Here is a 15,189-nt window from a genome sequence, read left to right on the forward strand (position 1 = left end):
ATCTCCATTTACCCCGCTTCACACGTCACTCACAGGACAAGTTCCCACAAAGACCTGTTTTGTTACACTGTCGATCTGTCGATCCACCCTAAAGAAACCAGTTTCTAAACTATGCACAGCTTTGTAAATCAAGATGAACTGGTCAGAAATTGGATACGAAGCAAGCGAGAAACCAAATAATGCTCGCCAGTTAACAAGTAAAATGTGTTGTATATAATAAAATCGCAGGTAATGAAATGGTGTGCATTCTAAGAATATGCTAGCTAGAAAGTTTACGTCACATTCACACTATAATCATAGATCGTCATTTGTTTTTTATTATTGTTGGAGCTAGGAAAATATAAGCAGTGCTTTTGGTAAGATATTCTAGGCGACAGAGGGCAGTGACAGTAAAAGATGAAATGTGAACCTTAGTTCTGGATATTTCTTAGCAAACCCTGTATGCGATAACTAGGTGCCAAGTTGATAAGAAGAGGAATTTGGTATTAGGCAGATTTCCTTCTTTCTGGCAACAATGAGCCACAGAAGAGAGGGAATATAATGGTATGCAGGATTTATTTTCCCAGGGACTCTCCATCTAGGTCAGGAAGAAAAGAATACCCATACACAATTCATAAGTAATAGAATATGTTTTTTACCACAGAATTAAATTCAAGCATAATGTATTCACAGCTCAATTTATGGTTTTTTTGAAAATACCCTTGAAATATTTTCTCTTTGAATAAATGTTTTGTCATTATTTTACCTTTTTGTTTAGAGCATTAAAGAATATCAAGCGCTGTTCAGAAGTTTTGTTTTCTTTCAGATGATTTCTAAACATTGTGCTTTTAACTCAGTATTCAAATAACCTTCCAAAGAACCTGCATCTTTTGAGATGCTTTGTTTTTCTCCTTTTGAAAAATTTAAAAAAGAAAAGAAGCAAAGAGAACGAAAACTTAAACTGTCCTTTATTCATTATTCCAACAATAGGCAAAGACCAGGCTTCCACAACCAAAACAAGTTAGAGAATTCTCAGAGTACTTAGTGAAAATATGTAGTCTAGGTCTTGAGTCAAATGAACATATTACAAAATACAAAGCTGTTGTGAGAACACATGACACATTTAAAAGTTTTCCTTCTTTCTTATTTCCCAACACATTTTGAGAAGAATATTATAAGGGAAAAAATTTCTTTCCTCATAAAGCCCATTTTCTACCAGTCATATGCACATACTTATCTTCTGGTTTGAAGAAACCAGGTTATCAAAGTAACTTTTTCTAAGACATCTTTACATGAGAATACAAAAAGATTAAATTGAATAATTAAATATCTCTTTGCTTCCAGCTGCTTCTCCCTGGCTCTCCTTTCTCAAGTTTCTTAGTCTCTGCCCTCTCCTGCAGACTACAATTCAGAAGTATCTAATTTCTCAGTTTAATTTCTCATTTTTCAGTAGTAAGAGTTGAGTTGTCAAAACAGTAGGCTTAAAATATGATTGGATTTTCTTCTACTTTTTTTGAGATGTAACTTATATTCAGTAAACTGCATATATCTTAACTATATAGTTTGAATTGTAAAATGAATATGCATCAGGATCAGTGGGGATGATGTGCTTAAAATACTCCTGCCAGGAAATTAAGAAGTTCCCTAGATGATTCTGAGCTACATCTAGTTAAGAATCCTTGCCTTCATAAAGAGCCAAATTGATGATGTACATAAAAACACATAGTATACCATAAAATGTTATGCAGGTTAAATTTAGGTTGCTGCTTAAAAAAAACTTAAATTTCTCATATGCCTTTTGGAGTTTGTAATGCTGACTCACTAGTGAAATTCTCAATTTGTTTTTCTGTTTCTTTTTAAGAAAATTAATGCAAAACTTCATGATGGAGTATGTCAGCGTTGTAAAGAAGTTCTTGAATGGCGTGTAAAATACAGCAAGTACAAACCATTATCAAAGCCCAAAAAATGGTAAGTTAAGTTCCTTAATTACCTCACCAGTAATATCGGTATCATATTACTTCATTTCCTGATTTTCAAAATGTGTTCAGATAAATATTAGGGGGAATAGAGAAAAAATTTCCATTCTTCCATGTGGACTAGAATTTCATCTTACATGCTGCAGCCTGGCTTGTGAGACAAATAGATTGAAAGGGTAGAGTCATCATTCCTTTCCTCCTTCTTCCCTAAGTAAATAATACACCGTTTTTGTAGCATCCTGTTCAAAAATGAGACTAGGGTTTTTGTTTTGCAAAATTCTATCTCCCAATGACAAGATAATGATATTTGCTATTTAATTTACTAAATTAAATAATAATTTTTACCACAGGGGATCTTTAAAAGCATCTAACCTTTTAATTGGACCCATGAAGATTACTATATCACTTAAATTGAGTATCATGAGTAAATCACTAGCTTGGTAACTTATAATTTCATTCCTTTGAAATTTTGGGTCTACACAAAAGGTTTCTCATTTTTCTGTCCTTTACCTTCCTCTGTAATGTTGGGATTCTGTTTTATTAGCTTTATGCATATCCTAATGCTGCCTCCTCACATCCTTTGGCTTAGCTGAGTAAGGGCCATATTGGAGGGTAATTGCTGCCTGAAAGAGAAAACTGATCATTTTAAATATAAGAATTAGCATCAGTATGTGTGATATTGTTTTGACAATTATGAATTTTAATTTGATAATTTATATTTATAATTTGAAAATGTATATATATTTGATATTTAATTTGATAATTTGATAATTAATTTGATAATTTATATAGGTTAATTTATATAACCTATAATTTATAGGACCTATTTGAATGCATTTGTTCATTGTTGCTTTATTTTCCTTTTAGCTATTCAGTACTGACATCTTCCTTAAATGTATTCCCTCTTTCTTTTTGGGAGGAAATTTTAATTAAATTTTGGAAGGTTAGTCTAAATAATAAATATATTATAACCTTTGCTGTTCATTTCTTTTGAAAATTTATGTCAGCTTTTTTGTGAATTTTCAGCTCAAGCTATGGGGTAATTTGTTTATTTGAGAATAACAGCTTTGAATGTTTTAATTTGGGCAATTTAGTTTGCTCAAGATGCTTCTTTTTAATACTGAATGGTTAAAAACCTCAAGTAAGGATAGACTAACTTCAGCTTTTTAGAATTTTTATTTTTGTATTGCTCTTTCAGAGCAAATTTTTAGTATTTATTTTAGTTATAGTTGACCCCTTTTAAAATAGCTCTACATTTTTCTCTCTCCTGTCTTCCAGCCTTTTCTTTGTATTCTCTAGCATCTCTTCCCCCAAAGAAAACACATCTAAAGAAAATTTAAAATTTATGCTCATTGAAAAAAAAAAAAAATGCTCATTGGTCCAAATTAGCAGTAGGGAAATTTGGCAAGTGTTTGTACTATTCAATACTAGATTTCCATGAATAAATTAACTCTGTCCCCTACCATCGAAATTAGATGCTGATTCACTATTAACCATGTAGTTTTAGTTAATAGACCTAACACAAAATTTGTAGTTTTTTGAATATTTTCAACAGGTCTTTTTTTTTTTTTTTCTATAATGGTATTTTGAGATTTCATCACCAGTCTGCAATTTTCTCTTGTAGTACTATTACCTAAAAGAATTTGAAGTACAGGTAAGAAGTATTTATATAGCCATAGAGTTGTAATAGAGTCACATTATAACAAAGGAAATAATTGAAAAATATTATATTTGTTCCTTACCCATACCCAGTATTTTAATCTCTTTAATATGTGCTGCATCCTTTATGTTTATCTTCACTGAATGTGCCAGCATGTAAAAGATCATATCAATTATTATACATTTTCCAGATGATATAACTTGCTGTAGAATTTCTGAACCAAGTGATTTTATACAGGTCTTGAATTTTCACTCTTTTTGTGTATTGCTTATGGTCTTAATATTTTTATGGCTGCAGAAGAATTTGCATACTATAAGTCCTAGAAGAACAAATATTTTATCTAAATATAAAGACTCAGTTAAAAATAAAAGTAAAAGGAAACAGTATTAGTAGCAAATCTTATGTTTAATTCTGGAGAACTTATAACACAGCAACCTAAGAATGGTTGAATGTAGACACATGGACCCAAAGGTCAGCCACTCTCTCCTGTCTTGGACTCGTTGAAGTTAGGGAAGCTCATGGTGATGCTGCTAGTACTGGTAGTATGTGACCCAGAGGTCTTCGAGATGAGAGCTAGAGAGGAGCTGCCGTTCTGTATCACCCTGAAGCAGCTGAAGTCAGCCACAGAAGAGCTAACAATGAGTGCAGAAAGAAGGAAATGCAATGTTGTACAGACACCAAAGCACAGGTGACAAGACTTTAAGTCTGAAGGAAGACCTTAGTAATAAGAAGCCCAAACTAATTCAAAACAGTGATAGCTCCTGAGAAACTAAGAAACTGCTAGTTAAGACAAGCTCTGAGCATGTTATCTAGGAAGTCGACTTGCCTGGCCTACAGTATCGTGAATTTCAGATTACACTGGAATTCTAGATTACATTAGGCATTTTAGAAAGCCTAGCTTTCAAACTCCAAACCAAGATTGAGAGTGTTCTGAAGAGTATAAATCACCTATGTAAACTTTGTTGTCTCTGCATATCAAAACTTGACCAATATTATAAGGATTTAAATCCACTGGTAAAAGATGATTAAAGTAGCATAATTTATTTAAAATTTTAAATATTTTATTCAAGCTAGCCACTTATAAATTAAATTTGTCCTTTGTTAAGATTTGTATAGGAGGTTTACTTTGACACTAGATGTGTCTTTGTGTAAAGATTCCTTTTCCAGCCCCCTGAATATTACATTCAGTTAAAATATTGAGCATTGTTTCGCTTGTCTGTCTCATTCCACAGATTATGTAACCCAGTGAGGTACATAAAGAAACGTTCAGCAGAACATAAAATGTAGGAGGAGAAAGTGCTGTTTATAAGTAACAATTCTTTTAGAATGAAGTAATATTCTGAGTATTGGGGAAATTAAAGCGTCTTCTCCCATTTGTTTGGCATGTGAATCATCAAAAACTACGCACATCTAGCAAATATCCATTGTCTATGGGATCTGATATCAAACGTTAGATTCAAGAAAAAAAAAAAGAGTTTGATATCTAAACTCGTCAAACTTTGTTTCAGTCATGGGAAGCAAAAATTGTATGATGTTGGTAAGTGGCAGAAAATATTTTCATGTTTCTCTTTCACCTTCAGTAAGGTGATGTGCTGCAGAATTTGTATAAGCATGTTTTTTATGACAGTTTCTCCCAGTTACCAGAAACAACCCTGGACTATTTGAACAGATGTCTGAACTTGAGTTAAAAGCAGAAAGAGTTGAAAACTGTGTATATGCTAGAGAGACGGGAAGGATGGCTATGAGGGGAAGGGGAAAAAATGCATGTCACCTATTAGTAATGTGTGAACAATGGGATACTGATACAATACTATCCTTTGATAGGATAATTTTAAATGTCATTGAGTATACAAAGCTTTAGGTCTTTATAGAAATAAAGTGAAAGGCTTATAAAGATAATGTTTAGTTTTTTATAGCTTTTCATCTCTGTAAAAGCAAGAAGATGAACTGCCATCCTTTTTTTACACTCTGCCCCTTAATCAGAGGTCAGCGTAAGTTGTACCAGAATTTCCCATCATTTTGGCTCATATCTTTTGATTTTAAAGCAAAAAATTGTTACTTTTGGGTGGAGGACTGTTGTGGTGCTATGACAGACTTCTCCCTTGACACCTGAATAGTATAATTGTTATTAAGATTACTATTAGATGTAAGAATTGTGGTTCAGGACAGGACCAAATCTTTTTGTATTAAACCTCATTTTTCAAGAGAAATTCCCTGGCGGTCCAGTGGTTAGAATTCTGCACTTTCACTGCCCAGGGCATGGATTCAGTCCCTGGTTAAAGAATTAAGATCCTGCGAGCTGCAAGGCAAGGCCAGGAAAAAACAAAGCAAAAAAACCCCCTCATTTTTCAAGTGCCATGTTTTTTACTTTTGGAAAATAAAAACCCAAAGATAAATTAAAACCATTTGTTACCATTCCTGGTCAGTTCCAAGCCATTCATGAACACTGTAAATAATTTTAGGTGTAGAGCTAAAAGTTACTGGAAAAGCAAGAAATCTTAAAAATGTAAAGTGATTTGTGTAACTCTCAAAGAAGGAATCTTGATATTCTTCACTTAAAACTCATTTGTAGACATTATTTTCCAGGTACTAGAAATACAGATGTTTAAAAACTGCCCCCTTCCTCAAGTAATGTAAGGAAATGAACTCTTACATATACTCCTTTCTGTTTTTTTAATTCTGGGCTCAGAGGGATTAAATGTCTACCCAAGATAAGAAAGTAAAGCAGATGGAGTTAAGATTCAAATGCAAATTGTCCTATTTCAAAGCCCCGTGTTTTTACTTTCCTACAGCAAATTCTCAGTATTTTATTATTCACTTAAAAAGTCCTTTAAAAAAAAAAAAAGTCCTTTCTCCCTCTTCACCTGAGCCCAATATTAAATTTAATAAAAGTCATCCATGTTGTTTATGAAAGTTTCCAACTTCTGAGTCAAGCATATATAGCCCTGCTTTTGTTTTTCTTTTTTTTTTTTTGAAATAACATGTATCTTTGGACAATAGATTTTACTTTCAGGGCCTGAAATGCCTAAGCTGTTACCTAGAAACTTCTTATGCCTTGTGTTTCAGGTAACCAAGCAACCTTTTTCTCCTGTTAATTTCAAAATGTGGCGTGCTAATACCCACGTTGGTGTTAAAATCTCTAGCCTGCTTGCTTTTCTCTTTCTACCCACTAAAAAACAAACCACCAGTTTATGTAGTATTAACTCATGTTTAACATTGCCATGGTATTACAAGAGAAAGGAGAAGCTCGTATAAAATAGCAACAGGCCACAAACAGATTAGAGTCTGGCAGGGGAGGGTTTTGCCTCCCAGGGAACTTTTGGTGAGGTCTGGAGACATTTTTGGTTGTCACGACCAGACCATCTGTGAAGGATGCTACCGGTATGTAATAGGTAGAGGCCAGGTATAGGCTTAGCATCCTACAGTGTATAGTACAGTCCCACAACAAAGATACAGCCAGCCTGACATGTCAATAGTGTCTTAGTTGTTGCGTACAAAATAGATGGATACTCACAGGGTCGAGTCACTGAAACTTCATGTGTATTTTAGTTCAGTGGTTTTCAAACTTTTCAGCTGTAGAATTTTTTAATAAAACAAAAGCTTACCCCAGAGTCTATAGAATATGATAGGCCAAAGTGGAACTGTCCTGAAGGAAGAGAGGAGAGTCAAGACCTTATATGCCATAAGAAGAATGTTGATTGAAAGTAGATTTCACCCTAAAAATATTTCAAGTAAAGAGGAGAACTGGTGTAACATATCTTAGAACCACATTGCCATGGGGATGCTGGACAAGTAGTTTCAGGACTACTTGTGAGTACTTTATGCCTAAAAACACTGCTACAGTCACTCTTCTGGGTCCTCACATCCAGCTATTGAACTCCTTACTTGATCATTTTGAAGTGTGTTGCCTCTTAATTTTTATCTCCACAGGCTGCCCTGGTGCAACCCTTATCTCTTCATACTTCATTGCATTAAATAAATGCATCGTCCTCTGTCTCACCTCTATTCCCTTGGTCCAGATGAATAAAACAGTGTTTTCCAAAGGTTTACTTCACATCAATATTTCAAGGCCCTTGTGGGGGAAGAGTTGGGTCTCCAGTAGCAGGGGGCTAAGTGGAGTTTGTCCCCCTAGAAGTTTTGTTTTTATATGTTTACTGTTTTACGTTATACTGGAGTATAGCCAGTTAAGAGTGCTGTGATAGTTTCAGATGGACAGCAAAAGCACTCAGCCATACATAGAAATGTATCGCTTCTCTCCCAAATTCCTCTCTGTTCCAGGCTGCCACTTAATGCTAAGTAGAGTTCCCTGTGCTATACAGTATTAACTTCTTTATTGTTAAAGGGAAGAAGTATCATACTCTTAAAATTCTATCTTAATAAAGAGTACCACTGCCCTCATTTTCCAAAGAAAGCAAGTTAATGCAAAAAGAAAGCCCCAGGTTTATCCACTAGCTAATGGTTAAATCATGACAGTACCTAGCACTCATTCTTTGGTGCTGAATTATTGTATTTGTCCATCAGCTGGCATTTATTACTTGCATTTCTTCATTTAGCAAACACCATCACATGAATCTCCTTTAACCAGTTATAAGCATGTTTTAGATAGATAGGTTCCATTTGTAAGTATCCCAAGTTGTGCATGCTCTCAGTGCTGAGGAACTGAGCATATTATTTAGTTCACCATGAGGTACCTGAAAAATAATGTTTGCAATCTGCAGTGGTCAGTCCAAACTGAGCCCTTATTCCTCCATATAATCTGAACTTATAGTATCTGAAGATTCATTATATAGGTGGCTTATTCTACAATCCACATGTTTTAAAGCATTTTGCCTTGCCTGTCTTGATGTATTGTAAAACTGAGCACATTTATCAGTTCTTTCTACTCCAGAAGCGTAGCTTATGTTATTAAAACAAACCTCTGACAAGTCTCTGAGCCATCACTGGCATAAAGCTATAATGCATGCAAGGGAGAAGTAGATTCGGGGCTTCCTCGGTGGCTCCGTGGTAAAGAATCTGCCTGCCAATGCAGGAGACACAGGTTCGTTGGGGAGAGTCCCCACATGCTGTGGAGCAGCTAAGCCCTTGCACCACAGCTACTGACCCTGTGCCTTAGAGCCTGGGAACCACAGCTGCTGAGTCCAGGTGCCTCAACAACGGAAGCCCAAGTGCTCTAGAGCCCAGGAGCCGCAATCTGATTATATAATCAGATTTTCCTTATCTAACCTGCAAAAACCAAGGAACCTGCCATGGATTTGAAAGATAATTTAGTAAAATTTATATGTTACTTTGGGGCTTCCCCGGTGGCTCAGTGGTAAAGAATCCACCTGCCCAGGCAGGAGACACAGGAGATGAGGGTTTGATCCCTTTGTTTGGAAAATCCCCTGGAGAAGGAAATGACAAGACCCACTCCAGTATTCTTGCCTGGGAAATCCCATGGACGGAGGAGTCTGGCAGTCTGTGAGGTTGCAAAGAGTTGGATACGGTTGAGCAACTGAGCACACACACATTTGTGTGTGTTAGAAACAAAATTCTCTCGAGGAAGAGTTCATGGTAATGATTGAGGATATTACCCCAAGCATAGTTCTTTTCTGACAAAGAAGTGGGATTGCTAGGGATAACAGGCAAGAAATTTGGTTCACTTTGCAGTTATTTTGAATAGCAACTTCACTGTATTAGACACTGTGCTATAGAAAATACCAAAATGACTCTCTGATACTAAGAAATTCCCAATCTGTTAGGGGAAGTGGGCCCACAGATAACTCATCGACAGATTGCAAGTGCTAGGTGAAAGGAAAAGGACACAGAGACCCAAAGGATGCAAGTTAAGACTGCTGAGGAGTAATGAAAACAGGAGAGATAAATCTAGAAAAGGTGATGGGTGGTGTAAACAGTGGAGAAGGCAACAGCAACCGACTCCAGTACTCTTGCCTGGAGAATCCCAGGGACGGAGGAAGCCTGGTGGGCTGCCGTCTATGGGGTCGCACAGAGTCGGACACGACTGAAGCGACTTAGTAGCAGCAGCAGCAGTAAACAGTGTTTACAGGAAACACTATGAGGAAGGCACCAGGGAATGAAGGGAAAATGGACGAGAACCCCCTGTTCTCTTTGATGGACTTGCAGATACTTACGACCTGTCAATATGTCTTGTTTTGGATTCTACGTAAGTGGCCATTTGTTCATTCATTTGATCTGTGTTGCCTGTCAAAAGAAGATCTGCTTTGTATATACATTTAATGAAGAGAAAACAGGATAGAATTTCGGTTTAGTCATTGGATTTCTAGCCTTAAAAAGTGTGTTGATTAGTATTTCTTTGATTTTTTTTTATAAAAATAAACATTGGTGCTCGCTTCAGCAGCACATACACTAAAATTGGAACGATACAGAGAAGATTAGCATGGCCCCTGCGCAAGGATGACACGCACATTCGTGAAGCGTTCCATATTTTTTTGTAAAGTAATTAGCCTCCAACTAATAAAAATAAATGGAAAAAAACATAAAAAAAACAAACACTGTTGGGTGCTACGAGATGATCCTGTACTTCTTCATTGACTACATCAAAGCCTTTGACTGTGCAGACCATAACAAACTGTGGAAAATTCGTAGAGATAAGAATATCAGACCACCTAACCTGCCTCCTGAGAAACCTATATGCAGATTAAGAAGGAACAGAACCAGACATGGAACAACAGACTGGTTCAAAATTGGGAAAGGATTATGTCAAGTCTGTATATTGGCAGCCTGCTTATTTAGCTTATATGCAGAGAACATCATGTGAAATGCTAGGCTGGATGAAAAGCACAAGCAAGAATCAAGATTGCTGGGAGAAATATCAACAACCTGAGATACACAGATAATATCACTCTAATGGCAGAAAGTGAAGAGGATCTAAAGAGCCTTTTGTTAAGGGTAAAAGAGGAGAGTGAAAAAGCTGGCTTAAAACTCAACATTCAAAAAGCTGATCATGGCATCTGGTCCCATCACTTCATGGCAAACAGAAGGGGAAAGAACGGAAACAGTGGGAGATTTTATTTTCTTGGGCTCCAAAATCACTGCAGATGTTGACTGCAGCCATGAATTTAAAGATTGCATGCTCCTTGGAATAAAAGCTATAACAAACCTAGACAGCCTATTGAAAAGCAGAGGTGTCACTTTGCCAACAAAGGTCTGTGTAGTCAAAACTACAGTTTTTCCAGTAGTCACATATGTATGTGACAGACCATAAAGAAGATTGAGTGCCAAAGAATTGATGCTTTCGAATTATGGTGCTGGAGAAGACTCTTGAGAGTCCCTTGGAGAGCACGGAGATCAAACCAGTCAATCCTAAAGAAAATCAACCCTGAGTATTCATTGGAAGGAATGATGCTGAAGCTGAAACTCCAACATTTGTCTACCTGGTGCCAAGAGCTGACTCATTAGAAAAAACCCTGTTACTGAGAAAGACTGAAGGCAGGAGAAGGGGGCAACAGAGGGAGAGATGGTTGAATAGCATCACTGACTCAATGGACATGAGTTTGAACAAACTCCGGAAGATAGCGACAGGGAAGTCTGGTGCGCTGCAGTTCGTGGGGTTGCAAAGAGTCAGACACAACTTAACGAGTGCACAACAAAATAATCAGTCCCTCCATATATACCAGTGTATGACAAGAAATTATATACATATGTATATATGTGTGTGTATATATACATACAGATATGTAGTATTTATGTATGTACATACACACACACATACAGAGTGTGAACGTAAACTCTTTGTTTTAGCTCTTCAGCTCCAGCATTTCTTATAATAGTTTGAGGCTCTTTTAATAGTTTGGTTAATCAGTAATTTGAGAGTTGTGTCACCACATTCCAAGAGTATTAAAATGCCCTAGAGTGGAGTTTTAGTCACAGGCCATTCTACATCATATCATAGTACAGTGACTGTAAACCCTGGCTTTATTATTGCCCAGAGCTTTAGTCCCTTAGACTAAAGTCCTTAAGCTTTAGTCCTCCTCATTAAGGAGACTTTTTAGTACTGTCATCACTTGTGCACCTGTTCAAAAAGCCTACTTTTTGACATTAGTATAGATTGATACAGCAAGCTTTTATTTTAAATTGCCTGCTCCAAGTAATCGTTTTGAGCAGTAATTTCCATTTTCTCTTTTTTCTAAACTACTGTTGGTTGGAGGTGAATATTTTGTACTCTTTTAAGAATTATTCTAAGTCAAATCCATTGCAATAAGAAGAGGTAATAAAATATCTCCACTTATTTCAAATACATTAATTATGAAGACAATTAAGCTTCTTCTACTCAAAGTTCTTGAAATCTGTGGACATTGTTTCCTTAAAAACATTTCCTAAGTAGCATGTGATGTAATTCCTTAGTATGGTTTCAGATTCTTTTTATGTTTTAGCACAGATTATTTAGAGCCACTATAGTAACTTTAACGTTATAGATCTCTGTCAGTGTTCAGTTCAGTTCAGATGCTCAGTTGGGTCTGACTGCTTGCGACCCCGTGGCCTGCAGCATGCCAGGCTTCCCTGTCCATTACCAACTCCCGGAGCCTACTCAGACTCCTGTCCATTGTGTCGGTGATGCCATCCAAGCATGTTATCCTCTGTCGTCCCCTTCTCCTCCTGCCTTGAATCTTTCCCAGCATGACAGTCTTTTCCAATGAGTCAGTTCTTTGCATCAGGAGCCAGATTATTGGAGTTTTAGCTTCAGCATCAGTCCTTCCAATGAATATTCAGGACTGATTTCCTTTAGTATTGACAGGTTGGATCTCCTTGCAGTCCAAAGGACTCTTAAGTGTCTTCTCCAACACCACAGTTCAAAAGCATCAATTCTTCGGCACTCAGCTTTCTTTATAGTCCAACTCTCACGTCCATACATTATTACTGGAAAAACCATAGCTTTGGCTAGACAGACCTTTGTTGGCAAGATAATGTCTCTGCTTTTTAATGTGCTGTCTAGGTTGGTCATAGGTTTTCTTCCAAAAAGCAAGTGTCTCTTAATTTCATGGCTGCAGTTACCATCTGCAGTGCTCTTGAAGCCCTGGAAAATAAAGTCTGTCACTGTTTCTGTTGTCTCCCCATCTGTTTGCCATGAAGTGATGGGACCGGATGCCATGATCTTTGTTTTCTAAATGTTGAGTTTTAAGCCATCTTTTTCACTCTCCTCTTTCACTTTCATCAAGAGGTTCTTTAGTTCTTTTTCATTTTCTGCCATAAGGGTGGTGTCATCTGCATATCTGAGGTTATTGGTATTTCTCCTGGTAGTCTTGATTCCAGCTTGTGCTTTATCCAGCCTGCTATTTCTCATGATGTACTCTGCATATAAGTTAAATAAGCAGGGTGACAATATACAGCCTTGACATACTCCTTTCCCTATTTGGAACCAGTCTGTTCCATATCCAGTTTTAACAGTTGCTTCTTGACCTACATACAGATTCTCAGGAGACAGATCAGGTGGTCTGGTATTCCCATCTCTTGAAGAATTTTCCAATTTGTTGTGATCTACACAGTCAAAGGCTTTGGCATAGTCAGTAAAGCAGAAGTAGATATTTTTCTGGAACTCTCTTGCTTTCTCGATGACCCAGTGGATGTTGGCAATTTGATCTCTGGTTCCTCTGCCTTTTCTAAATCCATCTTGAACATCTGGAAGTTCACAGTTCACATACTGTTGAAGCCTGACTTGAAGAATTTTGAGCATTGCTTTGCTAGTGTGCCAGATGAGTGCAATTGTGTGGTAGTTCGAGCATTCTTTAACATTGCCTTTCTTTGGGATTGGAATGCAAACTGACCTTTTCCAGTCCTGTGGCCACTGCTGAGTTTTCCAAATTTGCTGGCATATTGAGTGCAGCACTTTCACAGCATCATCTTTTAGGATTTGAAATAGCTCAACTGGGATTCCATCACCTCCACCAGCTCTGTTCATAGTGATGCTTCCTAAGGCCCACTTGACTTTACATTCCAGGATGTCTGGCTCTAGGTGAGTGATCACACCATTATGATTATCTGGGTCATGAAGATCTTTTTTGTACTGTTCTTCTGTGTATTCTTGTCATCTCTTCTTAATATCTTCTGCTTCTGTTAGATCCATACCATTTCAGTCCTTTATTGTGCCCATCTTTGCATGAAATGTTCCCTTGGTGTCTCTAATTTTCTTGAAGAGATCTCTAGTCTTTCCCATTCTATTGTTATCCTCTATTTCTTTGCATTGATGGCTGAGGAAGGCTTTCTTATCTCTCCTTGCTATTCTTTGGAACTCTGCATTCAAATGGGTATATCTTTCCTTTTCTTCTTTGCCTTTAATTTCTCTTTTCTCTGGTATTTGTAAGGCCTCCTTAGGTAACCATTTTGCCTTTCTGCATTTCTTTTTCTTGGGGATGGTCTTGATCGTCTGTGTGAGTTTCTGTTATTTTCCCAGGAAGGGTGGAGTAGCACAGCTCACTGTTTACGAAAGCGCCTAGTCATCTCGTGTGAGAGTATTATAAGTGGAGCTGAATTATCATAAAGGTTAAAGTGTAATATTAAAACCAGGAAATGAAGGCAGTACCAGAAAAGTTGTGGCAGAAAGTCTGTTCCAGAAATACTAAAAATATCAGATCAGTTCTTTTTCAGTTGATGTTTATTGTCTAAATTAGTAGTTCTCAAAGCTTTTGTCCTCAGGACCTCTTTCTTTATATTGTTAAAAATTACTGAGGACCCAGATAGCTTGATTTATATCAGCTTTTATGCATTATATCTAATGGTATTTATTAGATATAATGATATTTATTGTTTTAGATATGAAAACTGAGACTTAAAAATAATTATCTTATAAATAATGTGAATATAAGCAACCATTAAAGGTTAATGTCTTGTTCCTAGTGCAGGTTGGAAAAGAATTTCCAGACATGAAACAGAATGAGAGGGAAATAAAGTTCATTAGAACAGGAGACACTGTTAGAACAGCAGGCCAGCTCAATGGAGAATTGACGTTGAACAGTGGTCCTTAGTCCGCTTTTATACATATGATTCAGGGAGTGGGCTAGGGGTCTTGCGGGACATTTGCTGATTGGATGAGACACATATACTGGGTGGGGGAGGAAGGGGAAGCCCTTGTGGGTTAGGAGGAGAGACAGGTTATACTGCTCAGGAGGACCTGAAATCCCTTAATAATTACAACATGGGGGAGGGAATGTTCCTGCATTCCAAGACCTTTCTTGGTTTTATTTGCTCTTTTGTCCTTGAGTCACCACATTTGATACTAATAATTTTTTATGAAAAATAACTTCTGAAACAAAAATATTAGTGAAACAAGTGGCATTGTTTCATATGTTTATGAATTTCATGAGTGTCTGACTAGTAGAAGGAAAATGAAGCCGTACATTTTTTAAATAGTATAGGTAAATATTAATAACCTTTTCCAGATAATTATAGAAATTCATCTTTGATACGGTGTAGAATCTGAAACCATATCAGTAAACACTTCTTATACTAAAATCCATTGGTCTGTCTTGCAGTTGAATGGATCTTTCACCCATGCATGGTTTTGTAACATCATGCATTTTGCTAGTTTGGAAATACTAATTCATTTAATTATACAGATCTTCC

The 15,189-nt window shown here is 36.8% G+C and overlaps 1 protein-coding gene and 1 non-coding gene across 2 annotated transcripts in view; both read left to right on the forward strand.

Annotated features, from left to right (window-relative positions):
* C17H9orf85 (chromosome 17 C9orf85 homolog) overlaps positions 1-15,189 on the forward strand; it is a 62,016-nt gene that overhangs the window by 30,412 nt on the left and 16,415 nt on the right. Inside the window, exon 2 of the mRNA XM_065908142.1 lies at positions 1,841-1,947. Coding sequence (XP_065764214.1) covers positions 1,841-1,947 — 107 coding nt within the window. The remainder of the gene's footprint in view (positions 1-1,840; positions 1,948-15,189) is intronic.
* LOC136148824 (U6 spliceosomal RNA) lies at positions 9,955-10,061 on the forward strand. The gene has a single exon (XR_010659588.1). It is a non-coding gene; the product is annotated as a U6 spliceosomal RNA (small nuclear RNA).

The sequence above is a fragment of the Muntiacus reevesi genome, chromosome 17 (genome assembly GCF_963930625.1).
Source record: "Muntiacus reevesi chromosome 17, mMunRee1.1, whole genome shotgun sequence".
Lineage (NCBI taxonomy): Eukaryota > Metazoa > Chordata > Mammalia > Artiodactyla > Cervidae > Muntiacus > Muntiacus reevesi.